The sequence below is a fragment of the Leuresthes tenuis genome, unplaced genomic scaffold (genome assembly GCF_036924035.1).
Source record: "Leuresthes tenuis unplaced genomic scaffold, fLeuTen1.0.hap1 SCAF_11, whole genome shotgun sequence".
NCBI lineage: Eukaryota > Metazoa > Chordata > Actinopteri > Atheriniformes > Atherinopsidae > Leuresthes > Leuresthes tenuis.
In genome coordinates this window covers 15,888,913-15,915,497 of record NW_027325365.1, presented here as the reverse complement: position 1 = coordinate 15,915,497, position 26,585 = coordinate 15,888,913, and the positions used below count along the sequence as shown (strand labels likewise).

At 41.9% G+C, this 26,585-nt stretch overlaps 5 protein-coding genes across 37 annotated transcripts in view; all 5 read left to right on the top strand.

Annotated features, from left to right (window-relative positions):
- The window catches only part of LOC140318082 (protocadherin gamma-C5-like), a 259,247-nt gene that overhangs the window by 173,736 nt on the left and 58,926 nt on the right, over positions 1 to 26,585 (top strand). For 3 of the 33 annotated variants that reach the window (XM_072395748.1, XM_072395733.1, XM_072395706.1), the window contains exon 1: positions 14,376 to 16,777. The exons of 25 other annotated variants lie outside the window; for them this stretch is intronic. In XM_072395748.1, the coding sequence (XP_072251849.1) occupies positions 14,399 to 16,777 (2,379 nt within the window). In that variant the 5' untranslated portion in view covers positions 14,376 to 14,398. Of the gene's footprint in view, positions 1 to 229; positions 2,787 to 4,965; positions 7,524 to 14,375; positions 16,778 to 20,067; positions 22,843 to 26,585 lie in introns of those variants that run through there. 5 more of the 33 variants (XM_072395732.1, XM_072395747.1, XM_072395727.1 and 2 more) reach the window with 5 other exon arrangements.
- On the top strand, positions 8,098 to 11,198 carry LOC140318520 (protocadherin beta-16-like). The gene is made up of 2 exons (XM_072396348.1): positions 8,098 to 10,641; positions 11,160 to 11,198. Exons 1-2 carry the CDS (start codon positions 8,257 to 8,259, stop codon positions 11,196 to 11,198), a joined length of 2,424 nt encoding a protein of 807 aa, XP_072252449.1. The 5' UTR covers positions 8,098 to 8,256.
- On the top strand, positions 11,094 to 13,748 carry LOC140318518 (protocadherin gamma-A1-like). Its single transcript, XM_072396347.1, has one exon. It carries the CDS (start codon positions 11,334 to 11,336, stop codon positions 13,746 to 13,748), a length of 2,415 nt encoding a protein of 804 aa, XP_072252448.1. The 5' UTR covers positions 11,094 to 11,333.
- Positions 17,288 to 19,816, top strand: LOC140318517 (protocadherin beta-16-like). The gene has a single exon (XM_072396346.1). The coding sequence runs from the start codon at positions 17,345 to 17,347 to the stop codon at positions 19,814 to 19,816; it is 2,472 nt and encodes an 823-aa protein (XP_072252447.1). The 5' UTR covers positions 17,288 to 17,344.
- On the top strand, positions 23,032 to 26,134 carry LOC140318516 (protocadherin beta-16-like). Its single transcript, XM_072396345.1, has 2 exons — positions 23,032 to 25,896; positions 26,072 to 26,134. Exons 1-2 carry the CDS (start codon positions 23,512 to 23,514, stop codon positions 26,132 to 26,134), a joined length of 2,448 nt encoding a protein of 815 aa, XP_072252446.1. The 5' UTR covers positions 23,032 to 23,511.

Here is a 26,585-nt window from a genome sequence, read left to right as displayed (position 1 = left end):
TTAGATAAGCGGCTTGTGATTTCAAATATTAATCTTTAAATTTGTCTTTCGTACAAAGACTTTATACTCCGAGAGTATTTCAGATTTGAATAGAGTTAACATTTCTTGTAGTTTTAGTTTTTGGACTCAATGGGCCGCTGTTGATCAACGTGCTGCAGTTGTAGGCAGGGTTTGAAACTCATACTACCAAGTCATGTTGTTTTTTAGAGAAAGAAAGAGACAGTGCTACTGACGGACATAAAATCCCGTACATGGAGGACTTTCATTCTCCCGTTTTCCTTCTCTGCCTCTGGATTTTATCGATGTCCATTTGACGGTTTATATCCAAACGGGATTTGTTCGTTCTTGTTATTGTACTGAGATAAGATCATTTTTGTGGCACAGTGTAAACCGTGGATAGAACAATGGCACGGCAAGTATTGTTTTTCGTCTTGATCTCCTCTATTGGTTCAGTTCTCGGACAAGTCAGCTACTCTATTCCAGAGGAAATGGTAAAAGGATCTGTTGTGGGCAATATCGCTCGGGATTTCGGTTTAGATGTAAAAAGACTAAAATCGGGTAAAGCCCGTATCTTTACCAGCGACAGCGGAGAATACATCGAGCTCAACAGAGAGCGAGGAGTCCTCCTTGTGAAAGAGAGAATCGACAGAGAGTCGCTTTGCAGACAGACGACGCCTTGTGCTTTACATTTGCAAATTATTTTAGAAAACCCGATGGAGCTTTTCCGACTAACAGTAGAGATAACCGACATAAATGACAACAGTCCCACTTTCAAAAATGTTGAGAAACGTTTTGAAATAAGTGAATCTGCTATTACGGGGTCTAAATTTGTGTTAGAGAGAGCAGTTGATTTAGACATTGGCAAAAATGGTCTGAAAAATTACAGCTTGAAACCTATGGATAATTTTGTACTAAAAATAGAAAGTCAGGCGGATGGTAATAAGAAGGTTGAAATGGTTTTACACAAGCCTTTGGATCGAGAAAAAGAGGAGCAGATATCGTTGTTGTTAAAAGCTGTAGATGGGGGAGATCCTCAAATGTCTGGTACTGTGAAGATTTATGTGACAGTGCTCGATGCAAACGACAACGCTCCAGTTTTTACGCAGTCGGTTTATAAGGCGGCCATAGCGGAAAATTCTCAGAGAGGGACAATAGTGACAACAGTGAGTGCATCTGATGCAGATAAAGGAACAAATGGGAAAATATCTTATGCAGTGTCTACTACCATGGACAGTGTGTCTGATATATTTACAGTCAATGAAAACGGTGAAGTAATGTTAGTAGGTGAAGTGGATTTTGAAAGAGCCAAATATTACCAAATAGATATTGAAGCTACAGACACTGGAGGTCTTTCTGATTCTACCAAGATTATAGTTGATGTTATTGATATCAATGATAATAAGCCTGTAATCAATATATTGTCAAAATCTGGGTTTATACCAGAAAACTCTGAACATAATACAGTAATAGCTATGTTTAGTGTTCTTGACCCAGATTCAAGTAAAAATGGTAAGGTAATCTGCAGAATAAATGAAAATGTACCATTTAGAATCGTAACTTCTTCAAATGATTTCTATAGCCTGGTAACAGACAGTGATTTAGACAGAGAAAGAGCCTCTGAATATAACATCACAGTGACTTGTTCTGATGAGGGAGTGCCCTCCCTCTCCAGCAACGTCACTCTCACCTTACAGATCTCTGATGTGAATGACAACGCACCTGTCTTTGACAGGAGCTCATATGAGGCCTACATTGTAGAAAACAACACACCAGGTCTCTCTATATTCACTGTGAAAGCCACAGACGCTGACTGGAACCAGAATGCACGTGTTTCTTACATACTGGAGGACTCCTCTGTTAACGGAGTGCCAGTCTCCTCGTATGTGTCCGTTAGTGCTGATAGTGGAGTCATCAATGCAGTGCGCTCCTTTGACTACGAGCAGATCAAAGATTTCCAGTTCCGAGTCAAAGCACAGGATGGAGGCTCTCCTCCACTCAGCAGCAATGTGACTGTGAAAATACTGATCCAGGACCAGAACGATAACCCCCCTCAGGTTCTGTACCCAGTCCAGACTGGTGGCTCTGTGGTGGCTGAAATGGTGCCTCGTTCAGCAGATGTGGGCTATCTGGTCACTAAAGTGGTGGCTGTTGATGTGGACTCTGGACAGAATGCCTGGCTCTCCTATAAACTGCAGAAAGCCACAGACAGGGCGCTGTTTGAAGTGGGCTTACAGAATGGAGAAATAAGAACTATCCGCCAAGTCACTGATAAAGATGCTGTGAAACAAAGACTGACTGTTATAGTGGAGGACAACGGGCAGCCCTCTCGTTCAGCTACAGTCATTGTTAACGTGGCGGTGGCGGACAGCTTCCCTGAAGTGCTGTCGGAGTTCACTGACTTTACACACGACAAGGAGTACAATGACAACCTGACTTTTTACTTAGTGTTGGCTCTGGCTGTAGTTTCCTTCCTCTTCATCACGTGTTTAGTGGTTATTATATCAGTGAAAATCTACAGATGGAGACAGTCTCGCATCCTGTATCACTCCAGCCTCCCTGTGATTCCATATTATCCACCGCGTTACTCAGACACTTTGGGAACAGGGACTCTCCCTCACGTGTATAATTACGAGGTGTGCAGGACGACTGACTCCAGAAAGAGTGACTGTAAGTTCGGCACAGTTGGTAGTCAGAACGTGCTGATAATGGACCCCAGTTCTACAGGAACGATGCAGCGGATACAGAGTGAGAAGAACATCCTGGATGAGCCAGACTCTCCATTAGAGGTTTGAAAACTTTAAGATTAATTGACACTTGGAAGAAAACAAATCACTGTCTGGTACACATATGCTGTCTTTGTGATCTGCTACCTCCATAGTTTAATAGAAGCACATTTTATAGTAACATGCATGTCATCATATTAAGTGGAATGGTCTGTAGCATCGAAAATTTGGAACTTTCATATTGCACACCCAGAACAGTCATATTTCCATATGGTTCTAAAGTGAACATGATAAAATAATTACTAAATGATAACATTTCCTCATTTTAAAACTTTCCAGTTACTAATACGCATCCTGTATCAACAATTTTTGTGTCGTTGCCCCCTGTTTCATAAGATATTTAGAGAATGAACCACCTTATCTATTACTTATTGACAGATATTTTTACCACAGCTTTTGTAATTGCTGATATGTCTACTTGCACAGCCCATAATAAGTCAATATGATGGTTTAAGTTGTATGCAGTGGCGTGAATGTGTACAAACTAAATGTCAACATCTTCTTTTTTTCTGGCATAAAATCTTCTTACTTTCTGTTCAAGACCATTTGCAAAGCTGTTGGATTTGGTTGAGGCGACATAATGCTTGCATACCAGTCTATTGCTCATCTACACTGGCAACATTTATATAGCATCAGTCAGACCTTAAAAAAAGATGTCTTGTGGAAGCTAAGCTTCTGATTCGGCTGGCATCTATAATTCTAAACTACATACAAAATCTAACCCACATTCATAATAGTAAATCTATCTTAGTGTTCAAATACACTTATAGCATACATTCTCGTACATACACTTTGTGAAGTGACTTTGGATTCGTAACATTTAATAAATCCATCCATTTTCTATACCCACTTAATCTGTCGATCTGGACGCGAGGGGTGCTGGAGCCTATCCCAGTGGTCATTTGGCACAAGGTAGGGTAGACCCTGGATAGGTCGCCAATCCATCACCGTAAATTGGAAACACTTTTTCCTTTTATATCTTCAGGGTATACGTGAAAGTTTCTTAGCAATCTGAGATTTTTTTTCTAAGTATTATTATTATTTGCAAAACGATAACCTTAGTTTGTCCATCTTTTTAATTGCTTTAGTTCTACTTGATTCATTCTGATTGTGTCCTACTTTTCGGTTCCGTTGTTCTGCATATATTATCACTATAAGAGGTTTCACTATACACAGATGGACAATGGTGTGAACTCATAAGTGCAACCATTGAAAACAAATGTCTTTGTCATTTCAGACCCCAATTTACTTTCTGTATATACAGTGAGTGTATAATGTCTGCATTTCTTTTACTATTTCAGGGCCTTGAAATTTGATATTATCTTTCCAGGAAACATTTTGTTTTCTTCCGTAAAAACTTGGTGGATGACCAGGCTTACCTGTCACCTATGAACTTTTGTACCACTGAACAAGAATCATAACACTTCAGATTGTGATCTGAAGGATGCAAATTTGTTTTTTCCAACTTAAGGCCTACTTATTAAATCTCAGTTGCTTTTTATAGTAAGCAAATGCTTTTAGTAGTAACATTTAATGGCTCGATTCTTGTCTTTACCTCAGAATTATGTTTATATGTTGCAAAAGAATATGCATGTTTTTTTGTTTGTTTTTGCTTTTTCCCCCCTTTTTTCTCAGTTGTCAGTTATTCTTAACTAACCAAAGGTAATACAGGGAAACGTCAGTCAAACTTCAGTCATTTATTTGTTGGGAAGACAATAATTACCTCTCTTAACGTTTTGATTCCTATTTTTTTTATTAATGTTTTGCTAGGTTTTATTTCTTAAATATTCACAGATGATTTAACTATTTATTAACTTTTCATCGTATCTAGTTTGAAGTGTCAAGATAGATACAGAGTTAAACAAAATATAGAAAAATCAACAAGTAAAACTTTAAAATAAAAAATAAAAAATGATCTCATTGTAACTGTGTTATTCTATTAGATTATTACTTATGTATTATACAATTCGCCTAGAAAGTGATACATTGCTCTGTAGTCACACAAGTGTTTGAATAACGACTTAAAGTCCTGGTTTTACTTCCTATTGAGCCTCTTGCATCTTGTGGGTTTTCTGCAGTGCACGAGTAAGGACTCTCAGGGCCGCTGTTGGCTAATGTAGAGCTTTTCTCCTGTATATTACGCATTAAACAGGGAAGGCAACACACATTTAGCACAGAAGACTCGGCGAGGAGGACCGCAGATATCTTAACTGCGATTCATATTTGTCTGGATCGGGAAATATATAGATTATCAACTTAAATCTGGAGCATTTTTAACAAAGGAAACTCGACCCCTTGGATAAAAATCGTTTTGTACCTTCAGTGTTTGGCGAGGATCAAATATCGGGCAGAACAATGAGCTGGCAAGTATCGTTGTTTCTCTCGATCTTTTCCTTCAGCTCGGTGGTCGGCCAAGTCACCTACTCCATTCCCGAGGAAATGTCAAAAGGCTCTGTAGTTGGTAATATAGCACAGGATCTAGGGATAGGTGTGAAAAGATTGAAATCCGGTAAAGCTCGCATATATACAGAGGACGATGAGGATCACGTAGAGCTGAATATAGACAGAGGAGTCCTGCTCGTCAAAGATAGAATCGACAGAGAGGCGCTCTGCGGACAGACAACACCTTGTGCTTTACATCTACAGATTACACTGGAAGACCCGATAGAATTCTATACAGTTACAGTCGAAATTAATGATATTAATGACAATATACCCAGCTTCAAAAAGGATGAAATGAAATTTAGGATCAGTGAGTCGGCTGTGATTGGAGCAAAATTTGTGCTAGAGAGGGCTATGGATCTGGATGTTGGTGTGAATGGATTGCAGACTTATTCCCTAAAACCTACAGAAAACTTTAAATTAAAACTTCACAACCAGCAAGACGGGAGTAAAAAGGTGGAGATGGTTTTGCAAAAGCATCTGGACAGAGAGGCACAAGAGCACATATCTTTAACTCTCACTGCTACTGATGGCGGCGAGCCTCGGCTGTCGGGAACAATGCGAGTGGAAATATCTGTGCTCGATGTTAATGATAATGCCCCAGTGTTTACGCAGGAAGACTATAAGGTTACTATCATGGAGACTGCTCCAAAAGGTGCAATTTTGAGTACTGTTAGTGCTGTAGATGCAGATGAAGGCTCCAATGGGAAAGTGCTGTATTCAATAACAAATACGTTAGATGATGTGCCCGTGATGTTTCACATTGCTGAAGACAGCGGCATTGTAACTTTAACTGGAAACCTTGATTATGAAAAGGCACAGATGTATGAAATACACGTACAAGCCAGTGATGATGGAGGACTAACGGATTCGTGTAAGATTATTGTTGAGGTGACCGATACAAACGATAACCATCCATCTATTAATATAATGTCTAAAACAAATTCTATATCGGAAAATTCAAAACCAGGAACCGTGGTAACTATATTTAATGTTCAAGATCCCGACTCTAGAGAAAATGGTAAAGTTGCCTGTAATATCGAAGAACATTTTCCTTTTGTGATTAAAGCAACTTCAAAAAAAATTTTTAGCTTATTGACAGAGAGTGATTTAGACAGAGAGATGGCCTCAGAGTATAACATCACAGTGACCTGCTCTGATGAGGGAGTGCCCTCCCTCTCCTGCAGCGTCACTCTCACCTTACAGATCTCTGATGTGAATGACAACGCGCCTGTCTTTGAGAGGGGCTCATATGAGGCCTACATTGTAGAAAACAACACACCAGGTCTCTCTATATTCACAGTGAAAGCCACAGACGCTGACTGGAACCAGAATGCCCGTGTTTCTTACATACTGGAGGACTCCTCTGTTAACGGAGTGCCAGTCTCCTCGTATGTGTCCGTTAGTGCTGATAGTGGAGTCATCCATGCAGTGCGCTCTTTTGACTACGAGCAGATCAAAGATTTCCAGTTCCGAGTCAAAGCACAGGATGGAGGCTCTCCTCCACTCAGTAACAATGTGACTGTGAAAATACTGATCCAGGACCAGAACGATAACCCCCCTCAGGTTCTGTACCCAGTCCAGACTGGTGGCTCTGTGGTGGCTGAAATGGTGCCTCGTTCAGCAGATGTGGGCTATCTGGTCACTAAAGTGGTGGCTGTTGATGTGGACTCTGGACAGAATGCCTGGCTCTCCTATAAACTGCAGAAAGCCACAGAAAGGGCGCTGTTTGAAGTGGGCTTACAGAATGGAGAAATAAGAACTATCCGCCAAGTCACTGATAAAGATGCTGTGAAACAAAGACTTACTGTTATAGTGGAGGACAACGGGCAGCCCTCTCGTTCAGCTACAGTCATTGTTAACGTGGTGGTGGCGGACAGCTTCCCTGAAGTGCTGTTGGAGTTCACTGACTTTACACACGACAAGGAGTACAATGACAACCTGACTTTTTACTTATTGTTGGCTCTGGCTGTAGTTTCCTTCCTCTTCATCACGTGTTTAGTGGTTATTATATCAGTGAAAATCTACAGATGGAGACAGTCTCGCATCCTGTATCACTCCAGCCTCCCTGTGATTCCATATTATCCACCACGTTACTCAGACACTTTGGGGACAGGGACTCTCCCTCACGTGTACAATTACGAGGTGTGCAGGACGACTGACTCCAGAAAGAGTGACTGTAAGTTCGGCACAGTTGGTAGTCAGAACGTGCTGATAATGGACCCAAGTTCTACAGGAACGATGCAGCGGATACAAAGTGAGAAGAACATCCTGGATGAACCAGACTCTCCTTTAGAGGTTAGAAATCTTTAACTTTCACTTTTGGTAATGCAGTTCACGATACTGAAACTCATTTTATCTTTCTGTTAGATGTAGCTTCCATCGAGGTTCCAAAAGAGTTAATATATGGTGGGCTGGAAAGAATATTAAAAATGCCGAATGTCCTCCATTCAGAACTATGGACAGTGACACATACCACGACTAAATTCAGCTTGTACCAATCTACTGTATGTGTGCTGCATTAATACTTTTTTTTGTCTTCATCTCTTCAACTAGCATCCGTTAAATTAAGATACTTTGTTGTCATACATGATTAGAATGGTCACATTGGTTGTTCAGTAATTATCAAAGAATACAGAATGATACATGCAGATATGTTGAAACGACCAATGTGCTCAGCTTTCAGATCAGCTTTGTTAGATTGGGACTTTACACATAACTCATAATCTCTGATACTGATTGTTGTAATGTTTTACTTCAACTCAAAGGGTCGCTGTTGGCAAGCATGTTCCTGTTCAACTAGATGTTATTTTTTCAAATCTCTTTCTGTGCACTACCCCTTCCGATAATTTGTTAGACAGGGCAAGATAAATCAGTCCGCCTTCATCAGGAGATCTTGGTATAACTGAACACATCTTTTACGTCTTATGCTTGGAGTGGAATCGAATGTTTCTTTACCTTTACACTGCTTTCATCGGGAATATTTGCGTTTTGTAATCCTACGGGAAAGGATTTGAGATCGGACAGAACAATGAGATGGCAAGTACTGTGTTTTCTCCCGTTCCTATATGTGAGCTACGTGCTCGGCCAGGTTAGCTACACGATCCCCGAGGAGATGTCCAAAGGCTCTGTAGTTGGCAACATAGCTCATGATTTGGGTCTAGATCTTAAAAGGCTGAAATCGGGTAAAGCTCGTGTCTACACTGGAGGCAGCCCAGAATACATCGGGCTGAATAGAGAAAAGGGAGTTCTCCTTGTCAAAGAGAAAATAGACAGAGAGGCTTTGTGTGGAGAGACGACACCGTGCGCTTTACATTTTCAGTTAATTCTGGAAAATCCTATGGAACTGTTTCGTGTAACAGTGGAGATTACTGACATAAACGACAATACCCCCAGTTTTACAAATCATGAAAAACGCTTTGAAATTAGCGAATCCGCTGTAGTAGGTTCGAAATTCATCTTAGAGAAAGCAATGGATGCGGACATAGGAATAAATGGTTTACAACAGTACTTACTTATGCCAACTGATAACTTTATATTAAAACTAGAAAATCAAGCAGACGGAAGTAAAAAGGTAGAGATGGTTTTACAGAAGCCTCTGGATCGAGAGAAGCAGGAATATATGTCACTGTTGTTAACCGCTGTAGATGGGGGGGAGCCGCAGATGTCAGGGACTATGCAGATAATTGTCAATGTATTAGATGCAAATGACAACGCTCCGACATTTGCCAAATCGTTGTACAGAGCCAAAATATTGGAAAATTCTCCTAAGGGCACCAGTGTAACGACTGTAAGTGCATCTGATAAGGACATTGGCTTGAACGGAAAAATATCATATCTGATATCTACAAGCAAACGACTTTTGTCTGAACTGTTCTATATCAATTCCGAAACTGGGGAAATTATTGTCGTTGGTGAAATAGATTTCGAAAAGGCAAATGCTTATCAAATGGATATTGAAGTTGTAGATAGCGGTGGGCTATCTGATTCAACAAAGGTAATGGTTGATGTTATTGATATTAATGACAACAGTCCTGAAATAAACATAGTTTCTAAATCAGAGTCCATATCCGAGGACGCGTCAACAAATACTGTTATTGCTATGTTAAGCATAAACGATCCAGACTCGGAGAATAACGGAAAGGTTTATTGTAAAATAGATGATGCCATTCCCTTCACAATTCAAACTACGTCAAATGGGTTTTACACCTTAGTTACACAGATCGCTTTAGACAGAGAGCTCGCTTCTCAGTATAACATCACAGTTACCTGCTCTGATGAGGGAGTGCCCTCCCTCTCCAGCAGCGTCACTCTCACCTTGCAGATCTCTGATGTGAATGACAACTCGCCTGTCTTTGAGAGGAGCTCATATGAGGCCTACATTGTAGAAAACAACACACCAGGTCTCTCTATATTCACTGTGAAAGCCACAGACGCTGACTGGATCCAAAATGCCCGTGTTTCTTACATACTGGAGGACTCCTCTGTTAACGGAGTGCCAGTCTCCTCGTATGTGTCCGTTAGTGCTGATAGTGGAGTCATCCATGCAGTGCGCTCTTTTGACTACGAGCAGATCAAAGATTTCCAGTTCCGCGTCAAAGCGCAGGATGGAGGCTCTCCTCCACTCAGCAGCAATGTGACTGTGAAAATACTGATCCAGGACCAGAACGATAACCCCCCTCAGGTTCTGTACCCAGTCCAGACTGCTGGCTCTGTGGTGGCTGAAATGGTGCCTCGTTCAGCAGATGTGGGCTATCTGGTCACTAAAGTGGTGGCTGTTGATGTGGACTCTGGACAGAATGCCTGGCTCTCCTATAAACTGCAGAAAGCCACAGACAGGGCGCTGTTTGAAGTGGGCTTACAGAATGGAGAAATAAGAACTATCCGCCAAGTCACTGATAAAGATGCTGTGAAACAAAGACTGACTGTTATAGTGGAGGACAACGGGCAGCCCTCTCGTTCAGCTACAGTCATTGTTAACGTGGCGGTGGCAGACAGCTTCCCTGAAGTGCTGTCGGAGTTCACCGACTTTACACACGACAAGGAGTACAATGACAACCTGACTTTTTACTTAGTGTTGGCTCTGGCTGTAGTTTCCTTCCTCTTCATCACGTGTTTAGTGGTTATTATATCGGTGAAAATCTACAGATGGAGACAGTCTCGCATCCTGTATCACTCCAGCCTCCCTGTGATTCCATATTATCCACCACGTTACTCAGACACTTTGGGGACAGGGACTCTCCCTCACGTGTACAATTACGAGGTGTGCAGGACGACTGACTCCAGAAAGAGTGACTGTAAGTTCGGTACCGTTGGTAGTCAGAACGTGCTGATAATGGACCCCAGTTCTACAGGGACAATGCAGCGGATACAGAGTGAGAAGAACATCCTGGATGAACCAGACTCACCTCTCGAGGTTAGTTATTTGAAATAAAGTTACTCTAGTAATATTCTAATTTCATTGCAACTGATGCGCTGTACATCGCGCCAGGAAACACAAGTCTGCAGTCAGCACCATGGATAGAGACACTAATGTTCGGCATGATATCTATCTATATATCTGTCTGCCTGCCTGTCTGTCTGTCTGTCTGTCTATCTATAGTGACGTGATTATATTTTGAATTCATTATTCATGCATACATCAAAATAACCTTTCCAATGGTTTGACATGAAATGCAATGTATTATTTAGCATTTCACCGTATCATTTAAGTTCGGTCTGACCTCCTTTCGAAAGTTTTATGTAAATTATTTCATTGGGATCATTTTCCTGATACATATAAAACTGTATTCCCTTATATTTATTTATTTTTTTTTTTTTACACAGTGATTTATGTAGTTTATTATTGTGTACTCTTAGGGCCGCTGTTGGCCAGGGTGTTGCTATTTCAAAGCAGATTTAAGGCAAACCCTCTCCGTCATTATGATACCGTAGAAAGACGGATATGGTGTTAAAACGTGGGAGTACTCTTAAAGAATGACCGTGCTTCAATATATCTTTTTTTTTACCGATGAGGATGATTATGGAATAACACCAGTTTCTCATTGAATAAGATGGACATCCTATAACTGTGAAGCTTTATTCGTCGTTTTGAATTTCGCGAGGAAAATGTCGATCCAAACAATGAGACGGCAAGTGTTGTTTTCTTTCGTCCTTCATATCAGTGCAGTGCTTGGGCAAGTCAGCTTCTCCATTCCTGAGGAGATGCCAAGCGGTAGTGTAGTTGGCAACATTTCTCATGATTTGGGTTTAAATTTAAAACGACTCAAATCTGGTCGAGCCCGTGTTTATGCAAGCGACAGTGCTGGATACATCGAGCTAAATAAAGAACGCGGAGTCCTCCTCATCAAAGACAGAATAGACAGAGAAGCCATATGCCGACAGACAACGCCTTGTGCATTACATTTCCAGATCATTTTGGAGAACCCCATGGAGTTTAACAGTGTCACGGTCGAGATTACAGATATTAATGACAATCCTCCTACCTTTGAAAAGGAGGAAGTCAGTTTCAAAATCAGTGAATCTGCTGTAATCGGAGGAAAATTTGTATTAGACAGAGCAATAGATCTTGATGTCGGAAAAAATGGTCATCTAAGATACGAACTGACACCTACAGACAATTTTGTTCTTAAACGGGACAGTCACGGCGATGGAACGGAAAAAACTGAAATGATTTTACAGAAGCCTCTTGACAGAGAAAAGGAAGGGTTCCTAGCTTTAGTTTTAACAGCATTTGACGGAGGAGAGCCGCAAAAGTCAGGAACTATTCGAATTTTCATAACGGTGTTAGATGTCAATGACAACGCGCCTGTTTTTACACAGTCGACATACACAGCTACTGTTTTTGAAAATGTACCGAAAGGAACGCTTGTCACCAGTGTTAGTGCTTCAGATGCAGATGACGGTGCGAATGGTAGAATAAAGTATTCAATAACCAACAGTTTAGATCAAGCTCATACACTGTTTCGGATAAACGAGGAAAGTGGAGAAATTCAAATAATCGGGAGTATTGATTATGAAAATGCACGTAATTACCGCATTAACATACGTGCAAGTGATGATGGTGGACTTACAGATTCATGTAAAGTGATAGTTGAAGTGCTAGATATGAACGACAACAAACCAGCAATTGATGTAATGTCAAAATCAAATGTGATACCTGAGCATTCTAAACTAAATACTGTTGTAGCAATGATGAACGTTCAAGACCCAGATTCAAATGAAAATGGTAAAGTCAACTGTTTTATCAACGAAAATACTCCTTTGACTATTTTGTCGACTTCTAATCATTTCTACAGCTTAGTAACAGACAGTGAATTAGACAGAGAGAGAGCCTCAGTGTATAACATCACAGTGACCTGTTATGATGAGGGAGTGCCCTCTCTCTCCAGCAGCGTCAATCTCACCTTACAGATCTCCGATGTGAATGACAACGCGCCTGTCTTTGAGAGGAGCTCATATGAGGCCTACATTGTAGAAAACAACACACCGGGTCTATCTATATTCACAGTGAAAGCCACAGACGCTGACTGGAACCAGAATTCCCGTGTTTCTTACATACTGGAGGACTCTTCTGTTAACGGAGTGCCAGTCTCCTCGTATGTGTCCGTTAGTGCTGATAGTGGAGTCGTCCATGCAGTGCGCTCTTTTGACTACGAGCAGATCAAAGATTTCCAGCTACGTGTCAAAGCTCAGGATGGAGGCTCTCCTCCACTCAGCAGCAATGTGACTGTGAAAATACTGATCCAGGACCAGAACGATAACCCCCCTCAGGTTCTGTACCCAGTCCAGACTGGTGGCTCTGTGGTGGCTGAAATGGTGCCTCGTTCAGCAGATGTGGGCTATCTGGTCACTAAAGTGGTGGCTGTTGATGTGGACTCTGGACAGAATGCCTGGCTCTCCTATAAACTGCAGAAAGCCACAGACAGGGCGCTGTTTGAAGTGGGCTTACAAAATGGAGAAATAAGAACTATCCGCCAAGTCACTGATAAAGATGCTGTGAAACAAAGACTGACTGTTACAGTGGAGGACAACGGGCAGCCCTCTCGTTCAGCTACAGTCATTGTTAACGTGGCGGTGGCGGACAGCTTCCCTGAAGTGCTGTCGGAGTTCACTGACTTTACACACGACAAGGAGTACAATGACAACCTGACTTTTTACTTAGTGTTGGCTCTGGCTGTAGTTTCCTTCCTCTTCATCACGTGTTTAGTGGTTATTATATCAGTGAAAATCTACAGATGGAGACAGTCTCGCATCCTGTATCACTCCAGCCTCCCTGTGATTCCATATTATCCACCACGTTACTCAGACACTTTGGGAACAGGGACTCTCCCTCACGTGTACAATTACGAGGTGTGCAGGACGACTGACTCCAGAAAGAGTGACTGTAAGTTCGGCACCGTTGGTAGTCAGAACGTGCTGATAATGGACCCCAGTTCTACAGGAACGATGCAGCGGATACAGAGTGAGAAGAACATCCTGGATGAACCAGACTCTCCTCTAGAGGTTAGTCGTATGGGTTAGGGTGTTGTTGCATGTTTCATAACATAAACAATTTCGATTAATCGCTTAATGTAGGTGTCTTTTCAACACCTTGGACAGCGACAAATAAAGAACATTTATACATTCTAACCTTATAATCAACGCAACTGAATTATTCTTTGTTCATTAAAAAATGGGAAATTATTTCTACCCTGCATATTCACTTTCTATTTTTTCTATATGTTTTGGTTTTTTACACCTTTCTTATTCCAGTTTCATGTCACTAGATTCCTATATCTTTTTTTTATTCAAATTGCAGATAGGTGGTGTGATAGGTGTTATGTTCTCATTTTTTTTATTGGAATTTACATGTCGTTATGTCTGTGTCCTGATGTACTTTCACAAATTGAACTCATTGGGCCGCTGTTGCCCAGTGTTTTGAAGTGCAGAGTTGCTTTTGTAACACGACATCCCTGTTGTCCTCATGACATGTTACCAGTGAAGCGCTCGAATACGTAGAAGCAGACATCGGAGATCAGATTTATCCATGGACAGCTCAAAATGGAATTCTATTTTCAGTTTTTGGATTAAAACCTTCTGCCTAATTTTTTTAATTTTCACTTCATAGGATTTTACTCATAAAACGTTATAAATCACGGTAGCTGTGGTGTGGCAGCGCATCAAACAAAACAATGAAACGGCAAGTACTGGTAATTTCTATTCTATCCCTCAGTTATGTGATCAGTCAGGTTACCTATTCAGTTCCAGAAGAAATGCCAAAAGGTTCCTTGATCGGCAATATAGCACAGGATTTAGGTTTAGATGTAAAACGTCTTCGATCAGGAAAAGCTCGTCTTTACACGGGAGACAGCGCTCAATTTATTGAGCTGAATAGAGAGAGAGGAGTCCTCCTCATAAAAGAACAAATAGACCGCGAAGCTCTATGCAGACAGACAACGCCTTGTGCTTTACATTTCCAAATCACACTAGAGAACCCACTTGAATTATTCCCCGTAACCGTTGAAATTACTGACATCAATGATAACGCTCCGGTATTCCAAAAGGATGAGAGGGTGTTTGAAATAAGCGAGTCTGCAGTCATCGGCTCTAAGTTTATGTTAGAGAAAGCGATTGACCCCGATATTGGACTGAATGGTCTTCAGAGATACACTCTTAAACCCAGTGACAATTTTGAGCTTAAATCTCATGCTCAGTCTGATGGCAGCAAAAAGGTAGAAATGATTTTACAAAAACAACTGGATCGAGAGACACGAGAACACCTATCCTTAGTATTGATGGCGGAAGATGGAGGAGAACCCCAAATGACGGGAACAATGAAAATTTACGTTACTGTACTAGATGTAAACGACAATGCACCTGTTTTTAGCAAAGCTGTTTACAAAGCAAGCATTTCTGAAAACTCAATAGTAGGCACACTTGTTACAAAGGTGACTGCCTCTGATGCAGATAAAGGATCAAATGGAAAAGTGACATACGCCATCCAAAATAACATGGATACAGTTTCAAAGCTATTTCACATTAACAGTGAGGGTGATGTCATACTAGGTGGACCAATGGACTATGAAAAAGAAAAAACGTACAACCTCGATATAGAAGCAATCGATCTCGGCGGGCTCTCTGATTCCAGTAAGATCATAATTGATGTAGTTGACATAAACGACAATAGCCCTACTGTAAATATGATATCAGCTTCAGGCTCAGTACCAGAAGATGCAGCCCTCAGGACAGTCATAGCGTTAATGAGTGTCAATGACCCAGATTCGGAAAATAATGGCAAGGTTAATTGTGTAATAAATGAAAATATCCCATTTGAAATTAAATTTACATCAAATCATTTTTATAGCTTAGTAACAGACAGTAATTTAGACAGAGAGAGAGACCCAGTGTATAATATCACAGTGACTTGCTCTGATGAGGGAGTGCCCTCCCTCTCCAGCAGCGTCACTCTCACCTTACAGATTTCTGATGTGAATGACAACGCGCCTGTCTTTGAGAGGAGCTCATATGAGGCCTACATTGTAGAAAACAACACACCAGGTCTCTCTATATTCACTGTGAAAGCCACAGACGCTGACTGGAACCAGAATGCCCGTGTTTCTTACATACTGGAGGACTCCTCTGTTAATGGAGTGCCAGTCTCCTCATATGTGTCCGTTAGTGCTGATAGTGGAGTCATCCATGCAGTGCGCTCTTTTGACTACGAGCAGATCAAAGATTTCCAGTTCCGCGTCAAAGCTCAGGATGGAGGCTCTCCTCCACTCAGCAGCAATGTGACTGTGAAAATACTGATCCAGGACCAGAACGATAACCCCCCTCAGGTTCTGTACCCAGTCCAGACTGGTGGCTCAGTGGTGGCTGAAATGGTGCCTCGTTCAGCAGATGTGGGCTATCTGGTCACTAAAGTGGTGGCTGTTGATGTGGACTCTGGACAGAATGCCTGGCTCTCCTATAAACTGCAGAAAGCTACAGACAGGGCGCTGTTTGAAGTGGGCTTACAGAATGGAGAAATAAGAACTATCCGCCAAGTCACTGATAAAGATGCTGTGAAACAAAGACTGACTGTGATAGTGGAGGACAACGGGCAGCCCTCTCGTTCAGCTACAGTCATTGTTAACGTGGCGGTGGCGGACAGCTTCCCTGAAGTGCTGTCGGAGTTCACTGACTTTACACACGACAAGGAGTACAATGACAACCTGACTTTTTACTTAGTGTTGGCTCTGGCTATAGTTTCCTTCCTCTTCATCACGTGTTTAGTGGTTATTATATCAGTGAAAATCTACAGATGGAGACAGTCTCGCATCCTGTATCACTCCAGCCTCCCTGTGATTCCATATTATCCACCACGTTACTCAGAAACTTTGGGAACAGGGACTCTCCCTCACGTGTACAATTACGAGGTGTGCAGGACGACTGACTCCAGAAAGAGTGACTGTAAGTTCGGCACAGTTGGTAGTCAGAACGTGCTGATAATGGACCCCAGTTCTACAGCAACGATGCAGCGGATACAGAGTGAGAAGAACATCCTGGATGAACCAGACTCTCCTCTAGAGGTTAGAGTGTTCCAATAAAACCTTTTACTACTTTGCTTTTTGTAACTCTGTTGTGCTTTAAATTTCTGCCCCTTGGTAAAGCTGACCTATTCCCTTTCAGCACCAAGGATAGAGAAAGGTTAAATGAAAAGACACAACAATATTTCGCCATTTATATACATGAAATTTCCACCTATTTTCTTTTCTTCAGCATTTCTGAAACTGCATGCGCGATGAAAAAAAAGTCACTGTATTCAACGAGTTATTATGCACGCTTAGAATTCTAAAATGGAGGGGTTCGGTCCTTCTAAATTTTTACAAATCATATTTTTCTTTCTCTCTCTCTTTCTTTCTTTTTATTTTTTTACATTTTTCCTGCAGTTTGGTATTTTGGACTCTTAGGGACGCTATAGTCCAGCATGTTACTATGCAAGAGTTTATTGTTGTCTGTGCCAGCCATCTTTGAACACTAACGATGAGAGGAGCATATACTGTAGCAAACGACATGATGCTGTCGTGACTACACCTCGCTCGGACTATTATTTTAAAGTTCTTTTCATAGGAATATGCATTGACGTTTGTTGTGCTATGTCACTGTTAGAAATGATTCTAACAAACTGCGTTGTTGCCTTTCACCTTTTATCGAGGAGAACAATGATACGGCAAGTACTGTTTTTCATCCCGTTCCTTTTTACCAGTCCTGTGCTCGGGCAAATTAGCTACTCTATGAACGAAGAAATGCCTTTAGGCTCCGTAGTTGGAAGGATAGCAGAGGATTTGGGTGTAGGTGTAGAGAGACTAAAGTCACGAAAGGCTCGTGTCTTTTTTGGCGATAGCAGAGAATATATTGAGCTTAACAAAGACAGGGGAGTCCTCCTGATCAAAGAAAGAATAGACCGAGAGGCGTTTTGTGGCCAAACTATGCCGTGTGCACTGCACTTCCAAATAATCCTCGAAAAGCCCGTTGAATTTTACAGGATAATGGTTGAGATCGTAGACATAAATGATAACTCTCCCGTATTTGAGAAAGGCGATGTTCAGTTTAAAATAAGCGAGTCTGCAGTCATCGGGTCAAAATTTGATTTAGAAGGGGCGGTGGATTTAGACGTTGGTGTCAATGGTTTACAAACATACATGTTGGAACCCAAGGATAATTTTGCTCTAAAACTGCACAGTCAATCAGACGGCTCCAGGAATGTTGAGATGATTTTAAAACAACCTCTTGACAGAGAGAAAACCGAGCATTTGTCCTTAGTGTTAACGGCAGTAGATGGGGGAGAGCCGCAGATGTCTGGAACAATGCAGATTTTCATAACAGTGTTAGATGCCAACGATAATGCACCCGTTTTCACAAAGTCCGTCTATAAAGCCACGGTTGAAGAAAATTCCCAAAAAGGCACAGTTGTCACCTCAGTTAGTGCATCAGATGCTGACCATGGATCGAATGGGAAAATAAAATATTCGATCAGAAACACTTTAGATGACGTCAGGCATTTGTTTGAGGTAAATGAAAACACTGGCGAGATTCGATTAATTGGAAATGTTGACTATGAGAAGTCAAGAAATTATCAAATAAATGTACGTGCAAGTGACGATGGAGGATTAACGGACACATGCAAAGTAACAGTCGATATTATAGATGTAAATGATAACAATCCCCTTATTAATGTAATGTCCGAAACAAATACTATTTCTGAGGATGTACAAAGCCACACGGTCATAACAATTATTAATACTCAAGACATGGATGACGGTGAGAATGGCAAAGTTAAATGCGCAATGAGTGAAAATATTCCCTTTTCATTGAAGTCAACGGAAAATAATTTCTACAGCCTTATAACAGACAGTGATTTAGACAGAGAGAAAGCCTCGGATTATAACATCACAGTGACCTGCTCTGATGAGGGAGTGCCCTCCCTCTCCAGCAGCGTTACTCTCACCTTACAGATCTCTGATGTGAATGACAACGCGCCTGTCTTTGAGAGGAGCTCATATGAGGGCTACATTGTAGAAAACAACACACCAGGTCTATCTATATTCACAGTGAAAGCCACAGACGCTGACTGGAACCAGAATGCCCGTGTTTCTTACATACTGGAGGACTCCTCTGTTAACGGAGTGCCAGTCTCCTCATATGTGTCCGTTAGTGCTGATAGTGGAGACATCCATGCAGTGCGCTCCTTTGATTACGAGCAGATCAAAGATTTCCAGTTCTGCGTCAAAGCGCAGGATGGAGGCTCTCCTCCACTCAGCAGCAATGTGACTGTGAAAATACTGATCCAGGACCAGAACGATAACCCCCCTCAGGTTCTGTACCCAGTCCAGACTGGTGGCTCTGTGGTGGCTGAAATGGTGCCTCGTTCAGCAGATGTGGGCTATCTGGTCACTAAAGTGGTGGCTGTTGATGTGGACTCTGGACAGAATGCCTGGCTCTCCTATAAACTGCAGAAAGCCACAGACAGGGCGCTGTTTGAAGTGGGCTTACAGAATGGAGAAATAAGAACTATCCGCCAAGTCACTGATAAAGATGCTGTGAAACAAAGACTGACTGTTATAGTGGAGGACAACGGGCAGCCCTCTCGTTCAGCTACAGTCATTGTTAACGTGGCGGTGGCGGACAGCTTCCCTGAAGTTCTGTCGGAGTTCACTGACTTTACACACGACAAGGAGTACAATGACAACCTGACTTTTTACTTAGTGTTGGCTCTGGCTGTAGTTTCCTTCCTCTTCATCACGTGTTTAGTGGTTATTATATCAGTGAAAATCTACAGATGGAGACAGTCTCGCATCCTGTATCACTCCAGCCTCCCTGTGATTCCATATTATCCACCACGTTACTCAGACACTTTGGGGACAGGGACTCTCCCTCATGTGTACAATTACGAGGTGTGCAGGACGACTGACTCCAGAAAGAGTGACTGTAAGTTCGGCACAGTTGGTAGTCAGAACGTGCTGATAATGGACCCCAGTTCTACAGGAACGATGCAGCGGATACAGAGTGAGAAGAGCATCATGGATGAACTGGACTCTCCTTTAGAGGTTAGAGTGCTGCAAATCTGATACATTCATACATTTATTTTACACTCAGCGTTACTTTTTACATGCTATATACTTTCAGTACCTTGGGTAGAGAAAGCACACCCTCATTTGATTATTAATAGTTCTTTCTATATTTTCTTCTAATACTTTTCCTTGACCTCAACAGTTTTTTAATGTATTCATTTGTTTTTTGGTCACATAGTTACGAAGCTTTCTAGTCAACCATTATTTTTATATTTATCTGGTATAATTGTTAAAAATTTTCTGACGATTTTTCCGGTTAAACAGAGAGCGTCCTTTACGTTTACTGTTTGGTATCATATTCTCCAGTTGTAGATTGAAAGAAATGTGTATTTTGAGACTCTTACTCTGCAGTTTCATTATTTGAACTCAGTGGGCCGCTGTTGACCAGCACCACGGAGTTTAAAATCATATATAGAGGAAGGCATCTCATGCTCTCTCACAGTGGCGACGAACTCCAGAGAATAACATACAGTCAGCTGTGGATGAAACCGTGGTTAAGGGATATTTTAAGTCGGAATTAACCTTCCGTCAAAAGTTGCTTCAACAGAGTCCTCTGCGTGTTTGAGTTGGGTCAGTAACGCAGAGTGCAAAAAGAAGACTACGACGCTATTTTTGGTTCGACGGATTTGCCTGAAAGAACAATGAAACGGCAAGTAGGATTGTTGTTCTCGGTCCTCTCTTTGCACTCTGTGCTCAGTCAGGTCAGCTACTCCATTCCGGAAGAAATGGCCAAAGGCTCATTGATTGGTAACATTGCTCAAGATCTAGGTTTGGATCTTAAACGATTACAAGCAGGTAAAGCTCGTATCCACACGGGAGACAATACAGAGTACATTCAGCTTAAGAGGGAAAAGGGGCTCCTCATCATCAAAGAAAAAATGGACCGTGAAGCTCTCTGTGGTCAGACGACGCCTTGTGCTTCACATTTTCAAATTGTGTTAGAGAACCCGATAGAAATCTTCTCGGTTACTGTCGAAATCACAGATATTAATGATAACGCTCCTGCATTCGAAAAGGAAGAAGGAAGGTTTGAAATAAGCGAGTCTGCAGTCATCGGCTCTAAATTCATGCTGGAAAAAGCAATAGATCCAGATATAGGTTTGAACGGTCTTCAGAGCTATACACTGAAGCCAAATGACAATTTTCTTCTTAAATTACACAGCCAGTCTGATGGCGGTAAAAAGATTGAGATGATTTTACAGAAACCTCTCGACAGAGAGAATCAGGAGTTTGCATCGTTGTTATTAACGGCTGTAGATGGAGGTGAGCCGCAGCGGTCTGGGACTATGCAAATTCATATTACAGTATTAGACGCTAATGACAATGCTCCTGTTTTTACTCAAAACGTTTACAAAGCGGCTGTTAAAGAGAACTCAGTCAAAGGAACACTCATTACCAAAGTGAGTGCCTCTGATGCAGACAAAGGCTCCAATGGAGAGGTGACCTACGTCATCGGAAAGAGCATGAGGGCTTTGTCAAAATTATTCAACATTACTAAAGACGGTCATCTTATATTAAATGGACCTGTTGATTATGAAAAATACAAAAAATATGAAATTGATGTAGAGGCAGTGGACCAAGGAGGTCTATCTGATTCCAGCAAAGTGATTATTGATGTGGGTGACGTTAATGACAACAGTCCAGTTGTGAATATGATTTCTTCATCAAATTCAATAGGAGAAGATTCGCTTTCAAACACAGTGGTAGCTGTAATGAGTGTAAACGATCCTGATTCTGACGAAAACGGGAAAGTCCGATGTGCAATAAATAAAAATGTGCCATTTCTGATTACTTCTACATCCAGTAATCTTTATAGCGTAGTGACAAACACTGATTTAGACAGAGAGAGAGCCTCTGGATATAACATCACAGTTACCTGCTCTGATGAGGGAGTGCCCTCCCTCTCCAGCAGCGTCACACTCACCTTACAGATCTCTGATGTGAATGACAACGCGCCTGTCTTTGAGAGGACCTCATATGAGGGCTACATTGTAGAAAACAACACACCAGGTCTCTCTATATTCACAGTGAAAGCCACAGACGCTGACTGGAACCAGAACGCCCGTGTTTCTTACATACTGGAGGACTCCTCTGTTAACGGAGTGCCAGTCTCCTCGTATGTGTCCGTTAGTGCTGATAGTGGAGTCATCCATGCAGTGCGCTCTTTTGACTACGAGCAGATCAAAGATTTCCAGTTCCGCATCAAAGCTCAGGATGGAGGCTCTCCTCCACTCAGCAGCAATGTGACTGTGAAAATACTGATCCAGGACCAGAACGATAACCCCCCTCAGGTTCTGTACCCAGTCCAGACTGGTGGCTCAGTGGTGGCTGAAATGGTGCCTCGTTCAGCAGATGTGGGCTATCTGGTCACTAAAGTGGTGGCTGTTGATGTGGACTCTGGACAGAATGCCTGGCTCTCCTATAAACTGCAGAAAGCCACAGATAGGGCGCTGTTTGAAGTGGGCTTACAGAATGGAGAAATAAGAACTATCCGCCAAGTCACTGATAAAGATGCTGTGAAACAAAGACTGACTGTTATAGTGGAGGACAACGGGCAGCCCTCTCGTTCAGCTACAGTCATTGTTAACGTGGCGGTGGCAGACAGCTTCCCTGAAGTGCTGTCGGAGTTCACCGACTTTACACACGACAAGGAGTACAATGACAACCTGACTTTTTACTTAGTGTTGGCTCTGGCTGTAGTTTCCTTCCTCTTCATCACGTGTTTAGTGGTTATTATATCAGTGAAAATCTACAGATGGAGACAGTCTCGCATCCTGTATCACTCCAGCCTCCCTGTGATTCCATATTATCCACCACGTTACTCAGACACTTTGGGGACAGGGACTCTCCCACACACGTACAATTACGAGGTGTGCAGGACGACCGACTCCAGACAGAGTGACTATAAGTTTGGCACAGTTGGTAGTCAGAACGTGCTGATAATGGACCCCAGTTCTACAGGGACAATGCAGCGGATACAGAGTGAGAAGAACATCCTGGATGAACCAGACTCTCCTCTTGAGGTTAGAGTGCTACTGTTCTGATGAAACATACCTTTATAATGATTACTATGTTTTTTTCTGCTTTACATTCAAACCTCTTATTATTTGTGAGTCTAAAATTGTTCAGTCAACTACAAGAAAATACGGGCAAAAAGTTTTGTGGTTTTCTTTTTAGTTTGTTTTTATTTTCAGAACCTTGGAGAGCAATATGGGACAATATAACGCGTATTTTTAGTGTGACAGAAAGTAGTCATTGTACATCCACATGTTTTCAGCCTTACTACACTTTGTTAAATTAAGAAAAGTATTTAGATGAGGCCCCATTCAATTGAACATCAGTTATTTATTTCACGTATATCTTCCTTTATTTATAAAACACATATTCTGCAGTTTTTGTTTTTGAACTCAGTGGGCCGCTGTTGTCTTCTCTGTTGCAGCTGTAGTATATTAAAAGCAGTAACGCCTTTCCATGTCGATGTAGCAGACATGGGAGGCAGCCACTGACTGCTTTGTCTTCGTTTTATGAAGGGGATATACACGACATACTCGCACAGTTGTCTTTCTTTTACCTCAATTTCTGGGATTGTTATTCTTCATATGTTGCTTAAATTGCCGTCCTTTCTTGAAACTGACTTCAAGGAGGTTGTTTTTCTTCTTCTTTTTTTGCTTTAGCGGAGGTTTTATCAAACAATGAGACGGCAAGTACTTATTTTTGTTTGTCTTCTTTCTTTTAGTTCAGTCTTCGGGCAAGTCAGCTATTCTGTTCCGGAGGAAATGGCGAAAGGATTTTTAGTTGGTAATATAGCTCAGGATTTAGGCTTGAATGTTAAACGACTAAAGTTTCGCAACGGTCGTGTTTATTCTAGTGATAGCAGCGAATACATCGAGCTGGATACCGAAAGAGGGCTCCTCCTTGTAAAAGAAAGAATAGATAGGGAGGCGCTCTGCGGTGATACAACACCGTGCGCTTTGCATTTTCAGATTGTGTTGGAGAACCCTATGGAATTTTACAGCGTAACAGTTGAAATTACCGATATCAACGACAATGCACCAACTTTTGAAAAAAACGAAATAAAATTCACAATTAGCGAGTCTGCAGTTATTGGAGCGAAATTTGATTTAGAAAGAGCTATGGATTTGGATGTAGGGACTAACACTCTCCAAAGTTATGTGCTCAAGCCCAGTGATAATTTTTTACTCAAGCTGCACAACCAGGCAGACGGTACAAAGAACGTTGAAATGGTTTTGCAAAAACCCCTGGACAGAGAGAAAAATGAGTTCGTTTCGTTGGTACTGACGGCTGTAGATGGAGGAGAGCCACTGATGTCAGGAACAATGCAGGTCCTCATTACAGTGTTGGATGCGAATGATAATGCTCCTATTTTTAGTCAGGCGGTATACAAGGGCACTGTTGCTGAAAATGCCGCAAAAAGCACAATTGTCACTTCGGTTAGAGCGTCAGATGCTGATCATGGTTTGAATGGTATGATTACATACTCGATAACAAATACTATGGATGAAGTCAGACATATGTTTGAAGTAAACGAGAAAAACGGTGAAGTGCGATTGATTGGTCGTTTGGATTATGAAAAGAAAAAACATTTCCAGATCAATGTGCGCGCAAGAGATAATGGAGGATTATCGGATTCCTGCAAGGTGATCGTCGATGTAATTGATATTAATGACAACAACCCAACAATTAATATTATGTCTAAATCGACTGTTATATCAGAGAGTGCAAGCCCCAGTACAGTCGTGACAATGATCAACATCCAAGACCCAGACTCGGGCGAAAACGGGGAAGTTCAATGTGTTATAAATGACAATAATCCTTTCGTATTGAAATCTACCTCAAAACGTTTTTATAGCTTAGTAACAGACAGTGATTTAGACAGAGAGAGAGCCGCAGTGTATAACATCACAGTGACCTGCTCTGATGAGGGAGTGCCCTCCCTCTCCAGCAGCGTCACTCTCACCTTACAGATCTCTGATGTGAATGACAACGCACCTGTCTTTGAGAGGAGCTCATATGAGGCCTACATTGTAGAAAACAACACACCAGGTCTCTCTATATTCACAGTGAAAGCCACAGACGCTGACTGGAACCAGAATGCCCGTGTTTCTTACATACTGGAGGACTCCTCTATTAACGGAGTGCCAGTCTCCTCGTATGTGTCCGTTAGTGCTGATAGTGGAGTCATCCATGCAGTGCGCTCTTTTGACTACGAGCAGATCAAAGATTTCCAGTTCCACGTCAAAGCGCAAGATGGAGGCTCCCCTCCACTCAGTAACAATGTGACTGTGAAAATACTGATCCAGGACCAGAACGATAACCCCCCTCAGGTTCTGTACCCAGTCCAGACTGGTGGCTCTGTGGTGGCTGAAATGGTGCCTCGTTCAGCAGATGTGGGCTATCTGGTCACTAAAGTGGTGGCTGTTGATGTGGACTCTGGACAGAATGCCTGGCTGTCCTATAAACTGCAGAAAGCCATAGACAGGGCGCTGTTTGAAGTGGGCTTACAGAATGGAGAAATAAGAACTATCCGCCAAGTCACTGATAAAGATGCTGTGAAACAAAGACTGACTGTTATAGTGGAGGACAACGGGCAGCCCTCTCGTTCAGCTACAGTCATTGTTAACGTGGTGGTGGCGGACAGCTTCCCTGAAGTTCTGTCGGAGTTCACTGACTTTACACACGACAAGGAGTACAATGACAACCTGACTTTTTACTTAGTGTTGGCTCTGGCTGTAGTTTCCTTCCTCTTCATCACGTGTTTAGTGGTTATTATATCAGTGAAAATCTACAGATGGAGACAGTCTCGCATCCTGTATCACTCCAGCCTCCCTGTGATTCCATATTATCCACCACGTTACTCAGACACTTTGGGGACAGGGACTCTCCCTCACGTGTACAATTACGAGGTGTGCAGGACAACTGACTCCAGAAAGAGTGACTGTAAGTTCGGCACAGTTGGTAGTCAGAACGTGCTGATAATGGACCCCAGTTCTACAGGAACAATGCAGCGGATACAGAGTGAGAAGAACTTCCTGGATGAACCAGACTCTCCTTTAGAGGTTGGTTATTTTGGGAAACACCTTTCGGGGTTTTTTCTTTCAATTATTTATTTTCCATTTTTAAACTGTGTGTAATATTAGGTTGATACTTGCCATTCATTAATAGTTCACAGTGAGAACCATTGGCAGAGACAATCCTTGTAATCTAAAACTAATTCCACCGTTTCATATTTAGTTGAAAATAGCCATTGTAATTCCCCGCCTTCAGTTGACTTCCAAGTCTCAGCACCAGGGATAGCTCCAGGCGTAAAACAGTGACTGTTGAAACCGTCATCTTCTTGCTTTGTTCTTCTCTGTTCGTGTGTTTTTCATATGGGGCATTTTAACGCTTTTTTTCCACGCACTTGAGGAAATAGCTTTCCCCCTTATCTAACTAACACTATCGCCTCATTATTTATCGATGCTTTTGGTTCATCACGTTCAGGTCGATCTCTTTTTATACATTTATTTTTTGTCTAAGTCATAGTTTTAAGTGTTCCTCCTGTAATTTTGGTTTTGAACTCAGAGGGACGCTGTTGACCATTAAGTATTGGTTTTATAGCTGTTAGCTTTGTGGTACCACCCATAATCTCCATGTTTTAGAGAGACGCGAGACAGTATGATCCAATAAAAGACTCATGGAAGGATGTAAAAGAACTCAGGACGTTAGACCGCACTTTTTTCCCTTTTTCTGGATTTTTGAACATCTG

Bases quoted from the DNA above. Each gene is read 5' to 3' on its own strand.
- LOC140318520 (XM_072396348.1), top strand. From the start codon at position 8,257: ATGAGATGGCAAGTACTGTGTTTTCTCCCGTTCCTATATGTGAGCTAC. The intron at 10,642-11,159 runs GTTAGTTATTTG...ATGATACCGTAG, and splicing joins AACCAGACTCACCTCTCGAG to AAAGACGGATATGGTGTTAA.
- LOC140318518 (XM_072396347.1), top strand. From the start codon at position 11,334: ATGTCGATCCAAACAATGAGACGGCAAGTGTTGTTTTCTTTCGTCCTT.
- LOC140318517 (XM_072396346.1), top strand. From the start codon at position 17,345: ATGTCACTGTTAGAAATGATTCTAACAAACTGCGTTGTTGCCTTTCAC.
- LOC140318516 (XM_072396345.1), top strand. From the start codon at position 23,512: ATGAGACGGCAAGTACTTATTTTTGTTTGTCTTCTTTCTTTTAGTTCA. The intron at 25,897-26,071 runs GTTGGTTATTTT...TTTCATATTTAG, and splicing joins AACCAGACTCTCCTTTAGAG to TTGAAAATAGCCATTGTAAT.